Here is a 20,621-nt window from a genome sequence, read left to right on the forward strand (position 1 = left end):
CTAACTAGTAGATTTCAAATCAATGTGTTCTGCTTGCTGACTAACATGTAGTGTGCTCAAGCAGAAATACCATGTAAAGTACATGAGGTTGTGGCTAGAAATATACAAGCTACTTGAGATTATGTTTTTCTAACACCTGCTAAAGCTATGTATTTACTCCCATGGCTTAAAGTCTAATAATTTGGAAGGTAAAACAAGACACTTCAGCTGAGGTCTTTTTGAACCTGTTAAGACTAAAACAGAAAATGAATTTTTTTTATGGTGAAGGTATAATAAGAATTCAGAAAGCCAATCAATATCATCAAGACTGAACAAGTTGTCAGGAGATGGGCCAGTATTTCCAGAATAATTGGAGTGGGGTCATCATAGAACTTTTTGATTATTTTTGTGTATTAATATGTGTGCTTGAATTGTTCAAAATGGCTATTCTTAGCATCCAAATATATGAAACTGTGTCATTGAATGGATCCAATATAGCTACAGAATTCAATATATATTATAGTGTTGTAATTTCTGCAGTGCAATGGCAGCATATTTGGAAGGGGAGAGCAGCTGACAGTGAACTTCTGTGACTGGGAACCAATTATGGTGTTTCCTTATCTGATTTTGGATTTTGAAAAGGGACAGAGATACCAACACAACTTAGAGGAAGTCTTTTTTACTTGTGGAAATGTTTTAATTTGATGCATTTGGGGGGAGATGCATCTTGATGATGGTATCTGGTGTGTTTTTCATTGCAAAGTGATATGTAGATCGGTTGGTGATATCTTTCATAAAAACTGCTATGGGGAGGCAGATTTTTGTTACTCTCCAGTCCAACTTTGTGAAACTGTTTTTAAGTGTCAGCTTCAGATCACCGCTCTTTGTCTGAGTTCGGTATTTCAGCAGTAGGACCTTAAAATATGTTTGATATCTACTGCTATGGGAGGGAAAGTTCGTAATAGCTTCTTCATAAACTTTTAGTTTGAAACTGCCAAATTACCTGGTGACTATAAACATGTTTTGTCTAAATTCTGAAGAATGTTTGATGATCCCTGCTCCTGCCAAGTCTGGTACTTGTTTCTGATTCCTGGATTAGTTTGTTTTCCACAATTTTACTAGAGTCCTATTTTTCTAATCCATATTGAAAGAAGGAAGAAATATCTCTTTTTAAAGATCTTTAAGGGCAGGTTATGTAAAGCCATGAGGAATGTGGTCTGACCTAATAGCTGATCTTGTTTTGAGTGGGTTGGACTAGAGACCTCCTGAGGTCTCTTTTAGCCTGAGTTTTCCAGTGATCCTATGGAAATATTACTACAGCATTGTCTCTTCAAAACTTACCAATATTAATCTCCTGGTGATTTCTTGTAGGAAATCACTAATCTTGGAGTTACCCTTAGTTTTCCAGAATCAGTCTGCAAGATTATTGTGTCGTGGTGGATGTCGCAGTATTTTTCCAGAAGATGCAATATTTTTCCACGTTTTTTTTCCTCCCCTTGGATTTTTCTCCTCAGAACATAATAATATTCATTTCTTTGTCATTTGAACACATCATTTATTCTCTTGGAAGTGTCTCTACTAAATGTTTGTACTGAAGTTTTGGGCTGTCATGCAAATTGGACTTTCCACAGGCTTGTCATCACTGTAAAAGAAATGATATGCACTTAAAATTGTCCTTTTACTTCAGTGCTGGCAGTGCCTGGCCTTTTGAGAGAAACAGCCTGGCACATCTTGGGTTATGGGGAGGAGAACATTTAAAATACAGGAAAAGGCCTACGTGACATGATGCTGTTTCTTTTTTCCCATTCCTATACTCTTTACTCTTCAAACTCCACAAAATCTGTATGTAAGGTTAGAGGATTCAAGAGATTATTGGCTGAGGAAAGCAGATAAATCAAGGTGGTTGGTCTATTCCCACAAGATTTATACGTAAACAGAGAAGAAACACATTAGTCTGAAGTGCAGTGTGTAGCCTCTGGTGTATTAGACCATGATGTATAAATGCTTATAGGAATTTATCTGTGGGAGATTTTTACTCTCCAGAGTACATTGCTTCTTTCAAGACATCAGTTTGTCACTAACAGATTAATGAACCGTTTTAGAGAACTTCTTGGAATCAGCAGACCAGAGAGACAAAGTGTTGCAGGATCTGTGGTGACAGTGTTTAACAGAAGGGAACTGCTGCTGGTGCTTCGTATGCGAGTGGAAATGGCATTAAAATAACTGGCAGATTACAGCTGAATAGAACCATTTCCATTTGTGTTTCTGAAGTGGGTGCATTTGATAAAAGCAAGTGAAGTATTTGAATTTATCATCTAACTCATGTGATTTTTGTGTTTTGGTTTTTTTATTTGAAAGGATAACCTCACAAAAATGCTAAGAAAACCCGCATAGAAGTCTAGCATGATTAGTAGTAGTGTGTGAGAATGTGCATACATAGACACAAAGAGAGAGCAAAAATAAATCAGGATATGTCATGCACATACCTAACACTTTCTCTTGTAAATTTCACTGAAGTGTCAGGAGCTCTTGGAGCCTATGATAAGCTAATTAATTCAGTTAGTCTAACTTAAATTCAGTTCTATTATACACTATTAAATAAAATGTTGTTTTTATAATTCTGAGAGAAATTCTGAATCTTAGAGGAAATGTTTTCCTTAGACTCACTGTCTCTAGTGTCAGTAATCTCTGAGAGATCGTTGTCTAATGCATGTAAACAGTGCTTTGCAAGCTGGTTGTAAAGTTTGCTCTAAAATTTACATTTATTATTTTTAAGTATATCCTTGATTATTTAGTTTTAGAAGTGTTGTAGATACAAAGCTGTATAACTGAATCTGTATCTTGCTAAAGGATATTCCAAGTAGAACAAAAACCATGACATTGTTCAATGTCAAGAAGCACTGAAGCATGAATTAATGTTATGTGTGTTATATTATCAGACACTTTGTTTAGGGCAATATTTAGAAAAGTGCTTTGGTTTTTTTCCTCTTATCCAATGATAATACTAAAGGCTTTTGTTTGTTGACTACATACAATAGAAGTTAACATTTTGGACAACTACCGGGTTGCCCAGCTTTGTTAGTCATTTCACTCTGATGCCTTCTAAAATGTGAGTGAATACGTTAGTTTGACCTTCTTAGCTCTCTGCTGAAAATATTGCCAGAGTATTGATTAATATTAATAATTCATCTTTCCTATACTTGCAGTGTGGCTATCTGAGATGTCTTTGGCCCTCTCAATCAAAAGAGCATTTCAATATTGGTTCATATGATTTTGTTTATCTTAATCTCACAGATTTTACATCACAAGCAAAGCAACAATTAGTAACCTTCTCATTTGGAGAAAGAATTCGTAGGAGAAAAATTTTGAAGGCCTGAAAATTAATCTGAAAGCTACCTGAAGTGCTTTGATATTCTGTAATGCAGAGGGACTATGATCTAGATTTGGCAAACAGAGGGTATCAGTAATAGCAGAACAGTAGAGCAGAATAGAAAAATGACATGAGCATATTTAAGAAAACAATGATGTACATATTTATGCTTTCTATAGTGCATCAGTTGTGGAAGTTACCTTGCAGAAACTTCTCCATTGCTGAGGAGATAGCTAGTATTTTACCTGCAAGGAAATTCTAGCAAAATAATCTTCTTAGTAGAACAAACTAAATATAGCAAAGTAAATTCCTTTGCCTATAAAAATGAACCAATAAAATATTCATATAGTATTTTTCTTTTTTTAAGAAGTGCATCCTCAGGCAGCCCAATTAAATGGGATCACAGAAAGGACACATTTTTGTTAGAATACTGTATTTCTCAACAGCACCAGTCATGCAAATGCTTTCTGAAGCTCAGATGATAATTTTTTTTTTCTCTTTTCTTCAGCTCTTTCCCTTAATGCTTTTATTATTAAAATTACCCTTTTTCATACATCAGCAGGCTGTGTCAGAGGGGAATTACTGTAACTGTTCGTGAGGGTTTAACAGGTTTTGTAATGGTCAACCAGCGTCTCTAGCAGCTGTATCTTTCAGCATAACTCTGATGAATGTAAATAAACAACCTGTAGTAGTAGTAAAATGCTGAGTGCGTCTTAAACTCGTTTATTCTTATTCAGCCTCAGTCTCTATTGGACCAAAGCTTGCAATTAGGAATTTAGGGATTGTTAGGCACCCCTTTTAGATGTGAAAAAGTAGATAGAGCAAGCCAGCTTATTAACAGAAATACTAATGGAACTTTGTCATTGGAGTGTCCTTGACATCTCCCTAACTGAAGGGAGCAAAGCTCTACTTTAAAATAAATGAATCAATTCTAGGAATAATTAATAATTTCAAAGATGCTGCAAAATTCTTATCTTGAAAAACAAGGATGTGCTTTGAATGAACGCCGATTCAAGTATTCATTTTGTAAATTGTTCAGAAATGAATTGCAGCGCAAGGGAGCGGGATTAACTTGGCAATTCTTCCCGTTTCTAGAAGTATTCTTAAGGCTTTGTTTATATGTTGGCAACTTGGAAAACTATAAAGTGTCAAGAAAAAGAGCAGTCATCCAAAAATTATACCAGTTCGGTTCTGCTCCTAAGCACAACTTGAGTTCTCACATTTTGGCTAGGTTTAGTCTCACTATCAATTGCTCTGTTTTTATCCTGGATTATGTATTTATTTAAACATTAAAAGTATTAGTAAGATGCACCAGTTTCTGGTACCTCTTCCTGGTTGGTGGTTTTGTTGTTTGGGTTTTTTTTGTTGGTTCTTTTTTTTTTTTTTTTTTTTTTTCAGTCTCTTCTGCAAAGCAATAGCTTAGGCCAATGACTGCTCTTGCCAGACTTTCCAATTAGGTCTTCATTTCTACTTAATCAACCGTTTCCCCCCACTCTATTTAAGACATTCTGGGGTTTGGGTTTTTTTGCTTTAGTATTTGCAGTACTGATTTTTGTTCTTTTGTGATACTATTAATAATAGGCTGCAATAAGGGAAGCCTATGAATAAAGGCAATATAAATATGATTTCTGTTGTAGGTCTTTATCTTTTTTGAAGATCTGTAGGATTGTACAGTTGCACAGGAAGTGATCTGTGCAGTCGGAGCTATTTTCCCTTCTCTGGGAAATGGCTTGTGATACACGAGTAAAGAAATATCTGAAATTCAGATGTAAATAAACTATTTTAATATTTCCTGTGGGTTAAAATATTTTACTTCAAAGGCATAACTAAATAATAATAGCACATAATTTTCTCTAAGGCAAACCCCCACCATTTCCATCACTTCTCTTTAACGTAAGCATAGTGTGCATTTATTAATCTTTGCATTTGCATTATTCATCTGAGAATCCTGCAATGTTGTATAAAGACTTAGATCCTTTCAATCGTGAACAATCTCAAGGTATCAAGATACATGACTCTTAAGTAAGTAGCAGTTAGATTACATTTTTCAGTCCAGGATCACTTTAATAAATCTTCCTCTTGTTATCAAGAGACAGCAAATGGGAGAGAGCTAAAAGACATACAGCAGCTGGTTTTTGCCTGGAATGACATGTAGCTTGCTGGCTCAGTAAAAGTGCAGTATCATGGTTCAGTCTGGGTGACTTGTCAGGAATTAAAATCAAGTGTCACTGTGCCTTGCTAAACTAATTGACATTACAGGAGACATATTGGCCATAACTGCTTTATTTCATTGCAGTGCATGAAATACAATGACACTGCATCACAGTGCAATACATAAATCACTGTGTAGAAACAATATAAATATTGGCTACTGTCAGTAGTGCTAAGGAGACAGAAATTCATGATCTTGTCACTGAAATGGTAAGCAGTCTCTTACTACAGATTTCATACATCAGTAGTTTGAAGTTTTATATCTAGGAGTCAAGCTCTGCTGACAGTCTTTTGGCTTTTATACACAAGTCTTTTGCTTAATTCAGGAATACTGTTTTTTCTGAGAACTGTTGTAGGAGATAAACAGCCCAGCTTTGCTTATTTGTTCATCTGAGAAATGAGAATTGCTGATGAATAATTCTGGGATGAGTGCTGCGGAATAATTGGTAAGCTTACATGCTGAGATATTTTCCTTTTTGGAAAGATTGTAGACTTTTCTTAGGCTTTACATCATACAATTCCTCTCAAGAAAACTACCTGGTAAGTTTTAGTAGATACAATTAACTAGAAGTGTTTTATGGTTTGAAACAAGCTTGAGAAGTGGGATTCAATAGAGGGAGTTCAGTTTGAACTCTAACATTCTAGATGTCCTTTATTTTTTTTTAAAGATATACAGAGCATGAAAAATACTTTTTTGAAAGGGCATACGATAGAATCTCTTTTGACACTTTTTAGTATCACCCCTACTTTCAGCAGTTCATTCTCTTTTTGTGTAAGTCGCTTTGTAGTGTCTCCAGTATTGACAGAGCAGACTTTTACATTAATTTTCTTGACGTGATTGTGAGGTAAGTAATTATGAATCAAACATGTTGTAGTGGTTGGTTTTAAATGAAATGAAGATTGAAAGGATTGTCAATCAGCACTTGGGGAAACACATCACTTTTGAAATAATCCACTGAAACTCTTTTAGCTTGAAATGCTTAATTTTAGATTCTTTTATATTCTATTCAAGCAGTGAAATATGTTGTGTACTTCTCACTATAGAAGAGGAGGGAGTAGAATTGACATTTGCTCCTTTCTTCTTAAGTATATAAATAAGTTTTAATGTAGCAAAATGTACTTTGCAGTGTTGAGTTGTATTTTTAAGTAAAGTATGCCATCAGCGGTCAGATTTTCAAATGTACATGGCAAATCAATCCAGCATTCAGGCAAAATCTTCAGTTTCTAGCATGTTCAGATGGAAATTGTTCAGCTTTAAAAATGCTGTTTGGGGAAACATAGTACTTTCAAAAGTTAGGAATAACCAGAAAAATGATGAGAAGTGAATATAAGTCAAACCACAAATGAGTTTTTCCCTTCATTAGTGATGAGTAGAGATAACTATTTCCTTCATCTCTGTGCCGCCATATTCTGTATTTATAACAAAAAAGAATGCTTCCTCTACCTATTACTGTTTCAGTAGCTGTGTTACATCTCTCTTAGCACAAGTGCTGGCATACATTTTGAAGCTGCAATGCAAATCAGTTCTGTTTTGTGTAAAGTAGAAGAAAAAGCTGTATTTTAAATGCCTTTTATTTCTTCTTGCATTAGACCTTATCCTTGTACTTTGAAAAATATTTCATCTGGCGTAGTGTTTTGCATTAGTTTCCCAGTGCTGTTGGAAGCATTCATGAAATTTATTCCCTTTTTTGCATTGATGCTTTATCTAATGCAAAGATGGCCAGCAATACATATTTCACACTTATTGACCCATGGGTGGGTTTAGTTAAGGCCTGTGTTCTAATCTTTTAAGCTAATAATTGGTTGAAACTGCCATTTCTTTTGTGGCTTAAGAAAATTTTGAGAGTATTAATGAGATGAAAGAATATAAATACGAGTGCCACTTTACAGATTTGATGTTTTTCTGTGTCCTATCTTCCCTTGGATCTTTGAGGTTGATAGTCATTAAATACCAGCTTGGCTGTCTGCGAGCATACGTACATTTCCAGCAGCTAAACGTGCTTGTACAAAGATAATGTTCAGAGTAAGTTACTCATAAATATGCTAATGCTAATAAAACTCTTCATTACTTTTTTATCCATAAGAAATTTTGCAATAAATTTGTCTTGTATTTGTTGCTTTTTGTTGTGTGAAGAAGAAATAACTGGGAAGCTGAACTTCTAACTGGTGAGAAAAAGAGTAGATAGCTTTGATCAAGATAGAACTGGAGTAACTGCCTGTTTGCTGCTGCCTGAATTTCTGCATCTAGACAGAATAAAACATAATTATCTCAACACTATAGAAGTGATAATATACAGAAAATACATTTGCCTATTCACATTCTAGGTTTTACTTGTAACTTTGCCTTTACTAATAAAGTTTGTACAGCATTTCATGCGTCATGTGCTCAGGATAACTGCCAAATCTCTTCATTTCTGTTTGTAGGATGTGTCTTTTTGCATGCCTGTATTGTAAATAGTCTGCGCCTTTGTAGTGTACGTCTCTAATACACACAGGCATAGTCATCGTGAGGTTTGGTTTCATATTTCTTTGAACTCATTGTAACCACTGCCTTGTGCTAGGCTTTTAAAATCAATTCACTCCTGTTCCATCTTCAAACTTACACCAAAGTTCTAACAGTTCTATCCTGTAAATTGAATAGGATCTAAGGACTTAACAAATTGAAATCATTAACAAGCCAATTCTATTCCTCTCCTTCTTTTGTGTGCCTGTCTTCCTAAAGAGATAAAATACTTGCATGTTTGTTTTGATATTAATCCTTCAAATAGAGCAGAGTTCCCATATTTAAAGGGATTTTTGACAGCCTTTTTTATTTTATTTCTGATAGCTAAGCATGTTCTTAATCCCAAATTATAAAGTGTTTTGGGATACTTCAGGGGTATTTTGTATGTGCACATCATCTTTTGGAATTACTGTTTCATTTGGGATTTTGCAGACACATGCGTCCCTCCTTTCTAAGGAAAGAATTGCAGCTTATTTCCCAGGTTTTTTGTTGTAGGGTTTGGGCCTTTTTGTTGTGTTGTTCTTGCTGTTCTTTCTTTGTTTGTTTTTGGTTTTATTCTAGCTAATCACTTACGCTTTGAAATAGGGAGCTTGGGCCACATTTACTTCTTCATAATAATTTATCACATACCCACCTAAATTCAAAAGGTTGTGAGGGTTTTATAAAAAAAATCATTTAAGGTATCCTGTTTTGACTATGAGAAACTCCAGTCACATCTGAAAACTAGGACTAACAGATGACAACTAATTTTTAGTTGGAACACCAGATCTGTTTCTGGAACAGTGTGTTTGATTCTGAACTCCAGCCTGGTGACTTGGCATTTCTTTTGGCTACACCAGTGCTCCAACTTTACAGTTTTATGTAATTCATTTCCATGCATTGAAACATGCATGCTTAATTTTCTTCCTCCTCTTCTTTTCCTCTTTTACTGAGGTGTAAAGAGGGAAGCATGTTCTATTTATAGCATATATATGCTATATATTAATACATGCAGATTCTTCCTTAAAATAGGAATAAAATGCAACAGTCAAAGGGTAATAGAGGAGCAATTGCTACAGGTCATCTACTTTATGTTGTGATCTGTTAATATAATGAAAACTAATGCATTTTTGTTATGGACAGTATATTACTGAACATTTTCTGGTATCTGGTTATGAATCAAACACTGCAGAACTGTGGAAGCATAACAGTAAAATTCTTTATATGTAGGTGGAATGTTCTTGAAAGCAGACTCTCATTCTCATCCTGAGGGGGTGGGGAGGAGATTTCAGATCATTAAAATTGATCTGATTAGAATAGTTTACTTTGGTAGTAAAATAATTGGAAGACACTTATTTGGTGTTTACCTCCTTGTAACTTTGCAGTTTTGTTCATTTTTGTGACCTCTACTAAAGCTGAGCAGCTTTCTGTGTTTGAGCTGCGTGTACCTGCTTCCATTAACAGTTGCTGCTCTGGCCTGAACGCTTAGTAAGTGATGCTGATTAACCTTAAACTACTGTAAGCAGGAAGACTGAAAGTATGGCACTACCAGTCTGGCTTTCTGTTGACAAATAGCAGAGGTGATCCAGCCCTCAGATCATCTTTGTGGCCCTCCTCTGGACTTGTTCCAACAGCTCTGTGTCCTTAGGATGATGAGGAAGTTGGAGTAGATGATCCCTAATGTCCCTTTCAATCTAAGCCATTCTGTTATCTATGATTTCTCTCAGCTACAGTAAAAACTGAAGAGGCATTTTGAAGCTTATGTATGTGGATAATTCTAGGGAAAAATGCATGAAAACTAAGGGTGTTTCCACTATGGAAACACAGGTCTCTGTAAAGGAAAAAACCAAAACAACCAACCGAACAAACAAAAAAAAAACCCCAAAACAAAATCCAAACAATTTACACTGATTCACCTCAGCACACACTCTTCTGCAGAAGAGGAAGGGTCAGTGAGTTTTCAGGTGCCGTGCTGTTGTTTAGAGAACTCTGCTGGGATAGCCATAGTTGTCACAGGCCCTTCCTAATGCATGATTTTAAGGGTGGACCACCTGCAATTTGAAGTGAATAATTACATCAGCATACAAAATTTCATTAGTAAAAGAAAAACGTATTTCTGGGTACTCAGAAACAGTAATAAAACTGTAATTTCAATAGCCGTGTTACCTTTAAAATATAAAGTAGCTAATAAGAACTAATATTACAATTTATGCAGTAAAATGTTCACATTTTGCATGCTTTGTTATGCAGTGCTAGAAATTGATTTGTGAGATAGTTAATTATTTATTCATTAGTAGCTAATTATTTGTTCTAAGTTAGGTGGGCTTTCTTGTTTTCAATGCCTCAGACTGATTCATAGACACAGACTTGCATGCTCTCATGTGGCTGTGTCCTGTGGTTACTGATAATCACAGCAGCTTTTGTTGACTTTCTGTTGAAATCTTACTATTTAATGAAGTCTTTGTTAAGGGCAAAATCTCAATCAAAGGAGTTTGAGGACAGATTATGATTTCTGTATACAAGCAAAACAAAATACAGGTTATAGCATCTTCCTTCTTCCATTATTCAGATGTGTTTTATAGCCCTTGACCCAGTGATTTGTGAATAGATATACTGTGCAGACATGCATCATATATGGGGGCTTTTAAACATGGGCTAATAGATAATGAGTGTTCTGCCTCTGTGTAACGGGTCTTACAAAAATGCAAGATTTGTAATTGTTCTCTAAACCACTTAAAGATCAGAACGTCTCCTAAGTATGGCATCAAGGCAAAGCAAGTCTTGTAATACTGCAGATATTTACCCAGATCCTTAATTGTGCTCTCTGAATTGTTCCATTGAAGTAACCAGAGTTAGTTCATCTGTAAAATTAAGTAGAAGACTAAGACTCTGTAGCATAGAAACCTCCGAGACTTCCCATTGATTTCATTGCCCAGGGGAAGGTTAACAGACTTTGAAGAGCTTTTAATTTATAAAAGTGTTTGGGTGGTAACTGTAACTTCAGAGATAGAAGACATGATCCTGAGCTCTACTAAATACAGCCCATAAGATGAAATGCACATTTGTGAATGTTCCTGTTTCCAAGAACTCCCAGGCTTTTAAAGTGCTATAGAAATTGAAGACTGTTCAATGATAAACAATTTTTTTTCCCCATTTTATTTTTAAGTATTGAAATGAGAATTCTCAAGTCATTCATAAAGTGTAAATACTCCATCTTTTCTGTGTTCTCATTTCTATTATTAAATATACACAAAATGTTCAGTACTGTAAAAATAAATAACTCTACTTATGGAAATTTGGAACAGAAATGCTTGCCTTTAAGAACAGTTGCAAAGAATAAGTGTGTATTTGCATATTTTTTTTTCATATTTATGCAGTCTGTTTCAATGCAAACCTCTTTTTTTGTTGTTTTTTTGTAATCACAGGACTATACCTTGACCATGTACTTTCAGCAAGCATGGAGGGATAAGAGGCTGTCATATAATGTAATACCTCTAAACCTTACTCTGGACAACAGAGTAGCTGATCAGCTGTGGGTTCCTGATACCTATTTTCTGAATGACAAGAAGTCCTTTGTACATGGTGTCACTGTGAAGAACAGAATGATCCGTTTGCATCCGGATGGGACAGTCCTTTATGGGCTCAGGTCAGTATGAACCATTTCTAGCTCTTCCATCTTTTATTTTTAGCCCTTCAGTCATGGCTTCAAATGATGCTATTCTTTTTATTGCTATATTCTATATAAGTGATAATATTCCAGAAACAATTTTAACTCAAGTATTCTAAGAATGGATAAAGATGTTTTTACCTTCTTCTTCTTTTTTTTTTTAACATATATATATATATATATATAAAAATAAATTTTGGAGATAAACTGCCATTTTTACTGCAGTTCAGACAGTTCTATTAAGCACAGATAAGACTGTAACTATTAAGTACCCATTCTGAATTAAAAGCTAGTTTTAGAATTGCTTTCTCAAGGGAACTGAAATAAGAAATACAAAGAGAGGATTAGAGCAAAAAAGGGAGCATGTATAGGACAGCTGAATTGAGAGTTTAACTGAATGATGCATTTTTAAAAATGCTTTTAATTCAGTATTAGATCAGTTTGTATGCTACCCAGATGGATCAGGTTTCTGGTTTCACTAAGATGAGGCGGGACTCGAGATGTTCATCAGCCTGATGTTATTGTGTGTAAACGTATAGAGAGCAGTGACTGGAGAAATCAACAGAAGAATGCCATTCATGAGAAGCTCTTAAAACTGGGAGGAAAATGTCTGTTTAGCAGTGTTGGTGAAAAATTAATTTACAAAAATAACAATTTAAATACCTTCCTACAAAAGATGACTGACCTAATATGGTGTGAGTAGATAACAAAATAGAAAGAAAGCATTGACTGCTTGAAAGAAAACAGAACATGCTGCAGACCTTAAATCTAGAATGTCTCTTGTATTTGCATGGAGAACCATGCACAATAATAATTGTTGGTAAGCTGATTCTTGAAACTTTCATTAGGTTGTGTCTTTCATTTTCAGTGAGATCTTTATGTTATCTGCCTATAACTACCAAGAAGCATGCACTTTTAACTTGGTTATTTTCTACCCAGCTCTAAAGGAAGTGACACAGTCTTTTCTATTTAGTTCTGGCACCTGAACAAACATGCATCATGAAGTTCATACCTAATTAGGATCATCTGTTACAAGTCAGTGATCTGGATGGGCTTAGTTTTGTTATTGCACTTAAGATGCAGGTGTTTCTAGAAATCCATACCATGAACTACTTGGATTAATGAGACAGCAGAGCAAATAGAATTACTCTTGATTTGTATTAATACATTTATCTTTAAAGGCTTTTGTATAGCACATGGATACCTACACCGAAACTCAGACATCTAAAACTAAGTCCTTAGCTTCCTAGGACTTTAAGCTTAACACTTTTGGCATTGAACTTAAATGCTTCATGATCTTGGGTGAAATTATTCCTCCTTTTCGTTAAGTATATATAGCAAATTGGTTTTAATATCTTTCTGTGATGTGATGTTCATTCGTTTGTTTGTGTTTTTTGGCAGAACTTGCCAAAAAGAAACTTGCCAAAGCCCAAAGAAAAGGTGTTTAAAATATCTGAAATTCTTGACCTAGAAAAAAAATAAGGAAACAATTTGTTAGTATTCTAGTATACCTAGCAATTTCATATTTGTGATTATCAGTGCTTACATCCCTTGTAAGACTCTGCTTGGTACATTTTAAAGCTTTATCTTTGCCATGTGATCTATTATGAGCTGAATGATGGATGTGAATTCATCTGTCATTCCCTTGTTGTGCTGAAATGAATTATATGCTGTAGCAAGATAACTGTCTGCCAGTACTGCCCCTACCCATCCACTAAAGATTAGGAGCTGCAGTTGTCATGGGTCATACTGCAACGATATGCTGGAATAGCTGAGAGGGGAAAAACACCTTGTGTTTCTTGGAGAGGCGGCATGTTCTCATATATAGAAGCTATGAAGCACAAAGAGAAACCTAAATAGATGAGTACCTGGCAAGGAAAAGTTCAGCTTTTGGCTGTAAGATATTAATGAAGTCCATTTTGTTTTCTAATGCAAGGGTGACTAAATAGCCTCCAGTCCTGGAAGTACTGTCAGATTAAAGTTACCAGATATTATTAGAAATAAAGTAATTATTATTCTTACTTGCATGAAAATGGGGACATAGCAATGCCAGTTTAATAATTAAAAAGAAAAAATCAACCTTTTTGTCATTCTACCTACCCTATGCTGCACTAAAACCTTGGGGTTGGTGGGGAGAGTTGGGGAAAGAATGCTTCTTGAGGTTATTTGCTGCATTTAGGAAGATACGTTTCAGTGTGGATACGTGATATACCTCGCCATATAGCTTACTCTGTCTTCTATAAATTCATATGCTCTCTGTCCTCAGTGTTGGAGGAACTATTTGTTCTTCAACTGAAAAAGAAAAAAAAGATTAAGGGTTTTTCTCTTTCTAACATTTGTGACATTTAGTTTAAAAAGGAAAAAGGAAACGCAGGCATGAGAGATAATGGGTTTGGATGAAGAATTTTTCTTTGGACTTTGTTAATTGCAAAAGTAAGTTTGGTTTAGAGAAATGGCTGTATCTGTGCACATGTGTGTTTGTAATATATATATATATATATAATGTTACACTCTTTGGGTGAGAATTATTTCTAGCTTGATACTTTCTTTTTCATTTTGTAAAATTTCTGTCTGTCCTTTTCTGGCTGTAGCCTGTTTCCAATGAGGACTGTGGAAGGGATGGCTAAGGACAGGAGACAAACAGGAGTCACAAAGTTATCCTCAAACCCCCTTTCTTAGATAGCCTAATTATTAATGATTCCTGAACAAATCTGTGTGATAAAATGTAGAAGATAATTTCTTCTCTTCCTTAGACTCAGCTAAGGAGATCTCAGAAAGATTTTCTGCCTACAATGTCTTTCAGACACTGGGGTGGATGGGGCAGGTACACATGCTGGTAACACAACCGAATTATGTGATTCACTGTAATTCTGCTTTTGACTTCCCTGGGCCATGTGGCAATCAGTGATATGATTCTAATGTTACGGTTTCTGTTTTATAGCTTTAAATAGCTTTAACTATGTATTTAATCTAAAATTAATTCAAAGTTAATGTGATTTAAAGTGTCCCCAGTAGTAATAAATTTAATGCCTGCTTAGTATTAATTTCCACATATCATTAAAAAAATTCCTATGCACTATTACTGTTCTGAAAATCACTACTATTATTGCTAGCATTATTTTCCTTTAGCTTACAGTTGTAGTGGCATATTCTTACTTTGAGATGCATTCTACTAAACTGGATTTCCTTTAAATATCAGTCTTTAATTTTTACTGTTGCCACCCCATACATCTATATTCTTTTATGCTCCTGTAGTTTAATTTCTCTTTTGGATAAAGCAAGTGATAATCACTAAGCATTATTTGTTGTGTCCTTCCTAACAGAGCCTATACATGATGTGCATGTCAGCTCTGATTAGATCTAACATAGTGAAGGTAAATTTCAGCAAGGACTGGGAGGCAGTTTTGTAAGCACCTGGTTTATGCTTTCACTGAAAGGCAGGGGAAAAGAGTGAGACAAATAGCTAATAATGAGTGTAGACATCTATGTGGTAGTTACGTCCTCATAGCCTGCCCTGTTCACTGCTCCAGAGCATTAGTTAAGAGCATCACTGAATCATGACCAATTTTTTACAGACATATTTATGACATACTGGTTACTTTGAAGTTTAGAAAGATTTTTATTTGGGGGGGATAGCTGCCAGCTATTGATATTTTGGGAAAATGTTTTATTTAATGTTCTATCTGGCAAGAAAATTCTTCTCTGCTGCCATGAGCAGGAGGTTAACGGGAGATCTTGCTGCTCTCTACAACTACCAGAAGGGATGTTGGAGTGAGGTGGGGGATGGTCTCTTTTCCTTAGCATCAGGCGATAGAAGGAACGGAAGTGGCCTCAGGTTGTGCCAGGGAAGACTGAATATTAGGAACAATTTCCTTACTGAAAGAGTGGTGAGGCATTGGAAAAGGCTGCCCAGGAAGGTGGTGGAGTCACCATTCCTCAAGGCATTCGACAAACATGTGGTCATGGCACTGTGGGTTTCATTGGTTTCATTGCCATAGTAGCATTACGTTGACAGTTGGACTTAATGATCTTAGAGGTCTTTTCCAACTGAAACAATTCTATGATTTTCTGATTTAATAGCCGATATGCAGAAATCACTTTTGCAGTCCAGCTCTAGAAGCAGAGTGGTGAGCAGGACCCTTTTGTCTGCCCAATTGGAATTGCAACCTTTTTGTGTAACTTTCTTTGGGTGTCTTTTGGGACTCACCTCTTTGATGGAAGAGTGCAGTTGCGTGTCATAATGAGGAAATTAAGTTTAGAATACAAATATAGTTGAAGTAGTGACTGAAGACAAAAATGTTTCATGTGGTTTTGTACCATTAACAGGCAGATTTACTCTTGTAAACACTTCTAATAGACCTCCTAAGTGAATTCTGTGACAGTGGGTTAGTCATTGAGGACTGAGAATTCCATGATAAAGAGTATTGTATGCTTTTCTATCTTTTTAGTAGGCAGGCTTTATGCTTTTTGTAGCTGAAGCTTCAGGGTGGTTTTTGCTGAAAGACAGAATACATGCAGAACTTCTGATAGGGGCAACATTCTGTGACATTGCAATCCTTTTAGCCAAGAGAAAAACAAAAGGAACTAGAACAGGGCAGTTTTGTCAGAAATTAAGGACTTGTCCCATTTGAAAGCCCAACAGTTTTACTTGCCAAGATTTATTTAATGCATTGCCAGTTACAAGTTTACAACTCAACCAGCAGTAATTCCTATTTCACTGATATAACCTAGTCATCTCCCATAAAAGGGAGAATTATGTATATGATTATCTTGCTCTGTCTTCTCATTGTTTCTTGCTACTAGCATTGAGCCATATGTCCTGGGTGCTTGGATTTTGTATTGTCTTAGCTGTGCCTTCTGCGGTTTGCTCAGTCAGTTTCAGCTGCTTGGAAATTGTCACTGCTGCAAGTAAAAGAGATTCTCTCACACTTTGCTCTGTTAAAATAGCCTTGGGCATTTTTTGGTGTATTAGTAGACCTGTTCAGCAATTTAACTTCTCATCTACAGCTTATCTGCAAAATCTGAAAGACAGTTTAGAAAACAATTGCTTTCCTTAATGCCTGTAACTATTAGAACATAGTGTTTGAGAGGTGAGTTGTTCACACCTGACATCCTTCAGTAAGTCATTTTATTGTGCTACTTTTTGCTATTTATTGCTGGGTTGTTGTTTGTGGTGTTGTTGTGTGGTTTTGTTGGCTTTTGGTTTTTTTTTGTGTTGTATTTTTTCCTGATATGACTTATATTTTTAATTAAAATCCTAAGCATAACATGGAGTTAAATTTCCATTTTTTTTTCAGTTTCAGGACCATAAAATAGTTTCTGGTGGCTGAAATATAACTAAATTATTTGGACTGCACATGAAAGCTTGAATATCCACGTAATTCACAAACCTCCTCTGTAAGAAAGGAAGAGAGCTCTGTCCTACCTTTTTTGCTACAAATTTACATTTCCAGATCATGGCCAGAAGTTGTTGAAAGACTTCTAATGCTGTTCCATGCTAAGCAAAAATTTTCTTAAAAATCATAGAAACATTTTGATTGGTAAGATCAAGTCCAACTATCAACCCAATGCTGCCAGTTCACCACTAAACCATACCCCTGAGCACCTTATCTACACAACTTTTAAAGCCTTCCAAGGATGGTAACTCCACCACTTCTCTGGTGGAGTCTATTCCAGTGCTTGACAACCCTTTCAGTGAAAACATTTTTTCCTAATATCCAATCTAAGCTCCCATGTCCATTTTTCTCAATCTGTTATTTCAGAAAAGTAAAAGGGACCTGTGCTTCTTCTCCTAGCAGGGGAAGATGTTATTTTGGACACTGTTCCTGATAATGTAACTATCCATTGGGGCAGGTGTTTCTGGTTCCCTTGCACTGATGCCTCTTTTGACTGTATGGCTCTCCACTCGAACTGGGGTCTTGTCTAGCCTCAAGGGGCAGAGGAATTAAACATTACAGAGTTACCCTGCAGCAACGTAAAAAGCCCTGGAATGAGATACTCATGTCATTCTGCTATATCAGCTTGAGCACCAGCTGCTTCTTTCAGTAGCATCTCAAAGTAGTGTTTCCATTTATATTAAAAAAAATAAGGAACTGTATTAACATCGTTCACATTTTCATGAGGGTGTTGCAAGTATTGTGCCAGGGACATTGAATCATCAGTAAAAACATAATGTGAATTTGAAGCCCCAAATACATGTAATACTGCAAAAAAGAGGAAAGTCATTTGTTTGAGGAGGACTTGTTTGAACATGAGAATCTCCCTACTGTGAACAAGTGTTTCCATTATGTTACCTGGGTAATTTTTTGTGCTTGCGCTCATAGATGCAATCACTTGCCAACACTTGCTGAAGCTAATTCACAGTCTCACATGCAGTTGTTTAGTTTTGCACATGAAATGAGGCAAATTTGGTTTCTGTGTCCAAATTGTCAAGGCTGTTAAGAGTATATGTACACATTTATAAGAACCCTTATGTCTTGCATGCAGGTGTTCAAAGCAGGAACTCTTTAAAAGCAGGCAGAAATAAATACAAATGTATTAAGAAATGCTCTCAAATTGAAGTCTTATAGCTGTTGTGAAGACATGTAAAACTTTGAAAAGAGCACTGCACAATTACTTAAAAATTTTGAATACAAAGCTTTGTCTGTATTAACAAGGAAGTATTACCACTCTGTTTCATTATTTGGAAATCCTAGGGCAGGACAAATCAGATACCGGCTCTTGTCTTGCACAGTGAATATAGATCCAGCATAAGGAAGGGAACTTGAATCCCAGCATGTTGCCTAAGTGAATTAATTGCTGTTTTGACCAAACAAGGTATCAGTGCTGGCACAAGGTGTGGGCCAGATTCTGTTTTCCTTACTCATGCAAGTAGTTTCATTGTTGGTCCCAAGCGATTCAGCACAGAAATACTGATGCTGTTATCTCTAATGATATATAAACTGAAGACTTGGACTCTTTGTGACATGAAACAAATAATACAGCTCCTCTGCCTCAGTTATTCCATTTATTATATTGGAATACTAAACCCTACCTACTCACAGGGGTGTTGTGGAGATTAATTAATTAGTTTGTGAAGTGCTTTGATCCCATAAAACACTACGTAAGTGCCAAGCCTTATTATGAAGAATTATAAAATGCCAGCCTGCATAAGCACCTCAGGATAGCTGGTTTATAGATACAAAGAGGTTCCATTTGCCTTTGGATTACGTTGTTCCACTTTCCCTATATAGCAGCTCATTCACAAAATGAGTGAATTTTGGGAAAGATGCAGTTTTTTGAATGAAAAGGAGATCACTAACTATCACAAATATAATTTTTAATTAAGGATTCATAGATTAAAGATGCATTTTGCTGTGGGATTTGGAACAGTACCATTTCAGAACACCCCCATCTGCAGCAGGAGGGAGGGCAGTTAGATTTTAAATGCCTCCCCATCTGAAGGAAAACTAAGGTATCTTTCTACTTCAGGTCCTTTATTGGATCTTAAATATGGGGTAACTATTCAAGGAGGTCTTTTGCTTTTATTTTATATGAAGTGGCTGTTAAATGATTAGTATGTGAATAATTAATTCAATGAGTCTTAATAAGGAAAAAAGCTTTCAGTCACAGGAATCCTTTCCATTAAAAGCCCTGTTATCTGAGATTATTACATGCAATGAACTGAAAAATTTTTTTTCTCAGCTTTATTGCCTAATGGACTGACTGAGGCATTTACTCTGTATTAGCAAGAAAAACTCTCATCAGCTATACAACCATGTAATAGTTTAAGTTGCTCCAAGGATATTGCATATTCCTAAAACAAATAGAGGTCATCAAACATTTAATCTTTAATTGAAATTTAAACATTGACATAATTAAGAATTACAGCAATCTATCTTGTTTATCTTCTGTAATGCCTTTTATCACATCATTTTAGTTGGTAATTAGTGAACTTGACAATGGAAATTTTCCTATCAGAAGGACAAAAATCAAATCTGAGAATGCTCTAGGTTTAGCTAATGACATAGATGGTAAATATATGTATAAACATAGGAGCTTACAAACATGAGATATATACAATACATAAAAACAATACCTGCATGTATGTATAAAGTTATACTTGCAGATACTATTTTTTTTTGTCTAAAATTTGTTAAATCTGAGATGGGTGTTGTAACTAGGGGCAAGGTCAGTGTCCTGGGTTAACACAGCCTGCTCTCACATGACCCTTCTACCCCTCTACAGATGAGAGGGAAAGTAACACAAAAAATCCTCTGGGCTGAGATAGAGTTTTACTGGAAATGGTATAATGCACAGTTACCTTACTGTGTTTAGAGCTGATATCTTTTTTATTTTCCTTGTTTCTGTGGGTCACAAATAGTCATTTTCTTGTGATTGTACAGATCTTACACTTTTATAAGCATACCATAAGATATTGTTAAATACTATTTCTTAAATGAAAGGAGCATTTAAATTATTATTTTTTTTTAATCCTAACAAGTGTTTTAGCTGAAGTGTTTGCTTATTTTTCATTCCAGTTAGATGTCTAGTTTTAGTGATTATTTTTTCCAGTGGTTTTCCTTTATTTCTGAATGCACTTTCTGTGAAGAGGCTAGCTGATTTCTTCACCCATAATTTTACCATGTTGTATCATTGAGATTTATAAAGTAGTAAAAGGGTTTCTAAGAAATAGGAATTGCCTGACCCCATAACCTTTTTTATTTTAATGTGAATTTCTAGGATAATTAGCAAGAAATTCTGGGAGTTTTGTGCTTCCAGGTGAGTTCTCCTGATTCCAAAAACATCTGCAAAACAACATGAACGTCTGCAAAACAACCACTGCTGAGCTTTGATCTTTAGGCTCTAATGCAGACATTTGCTGTGAATAGAGTTTTTTTTCCTTCTAAATTATTTATGCAAGAAGGCAATAC

General features: G+C 35.5%; 1 protein-coding gene across 2 annotated transcripts in view; it reads left to right on the plus strand.

Moving 5' to 3' along the window:
- GABRB2 (gamma-aminobutyric acid type A receptor subunit beta2) overlaps nt 1–20,621 on the plus strand; it is a 133,577-nt gene that overhangs the window by 32,038 nt on the left and 80,918 nt on the right. For both annotated transcript variants that reach the window (XM_054168387.1, XM_054168388.1), the window contains exon 5: nt 11,468–11,688. In XM_054168387.1, coding sequence (XP_054024362.1) covers nt 11,468–11,688 — 221 coding nt within the window. The remainder of the gene's footprint in view (nt 1–11,467; nt 11,689–20,621) is intronic.

This window comes from Dryobates pubescens, chromosome 16 (genome assembly GCF_014839835.1).
Source record: "Dryobates pubescens isolate bDryPub1 chromosome 16, bDryPub1.pri, whole genome shotgun sequence".
Classification (NCBI taxonomy): Eukaryota; Metazoa; Chordata; class Aves; order Piciformes; family Picidae; genus Dryobates; species Dryobates pubescens.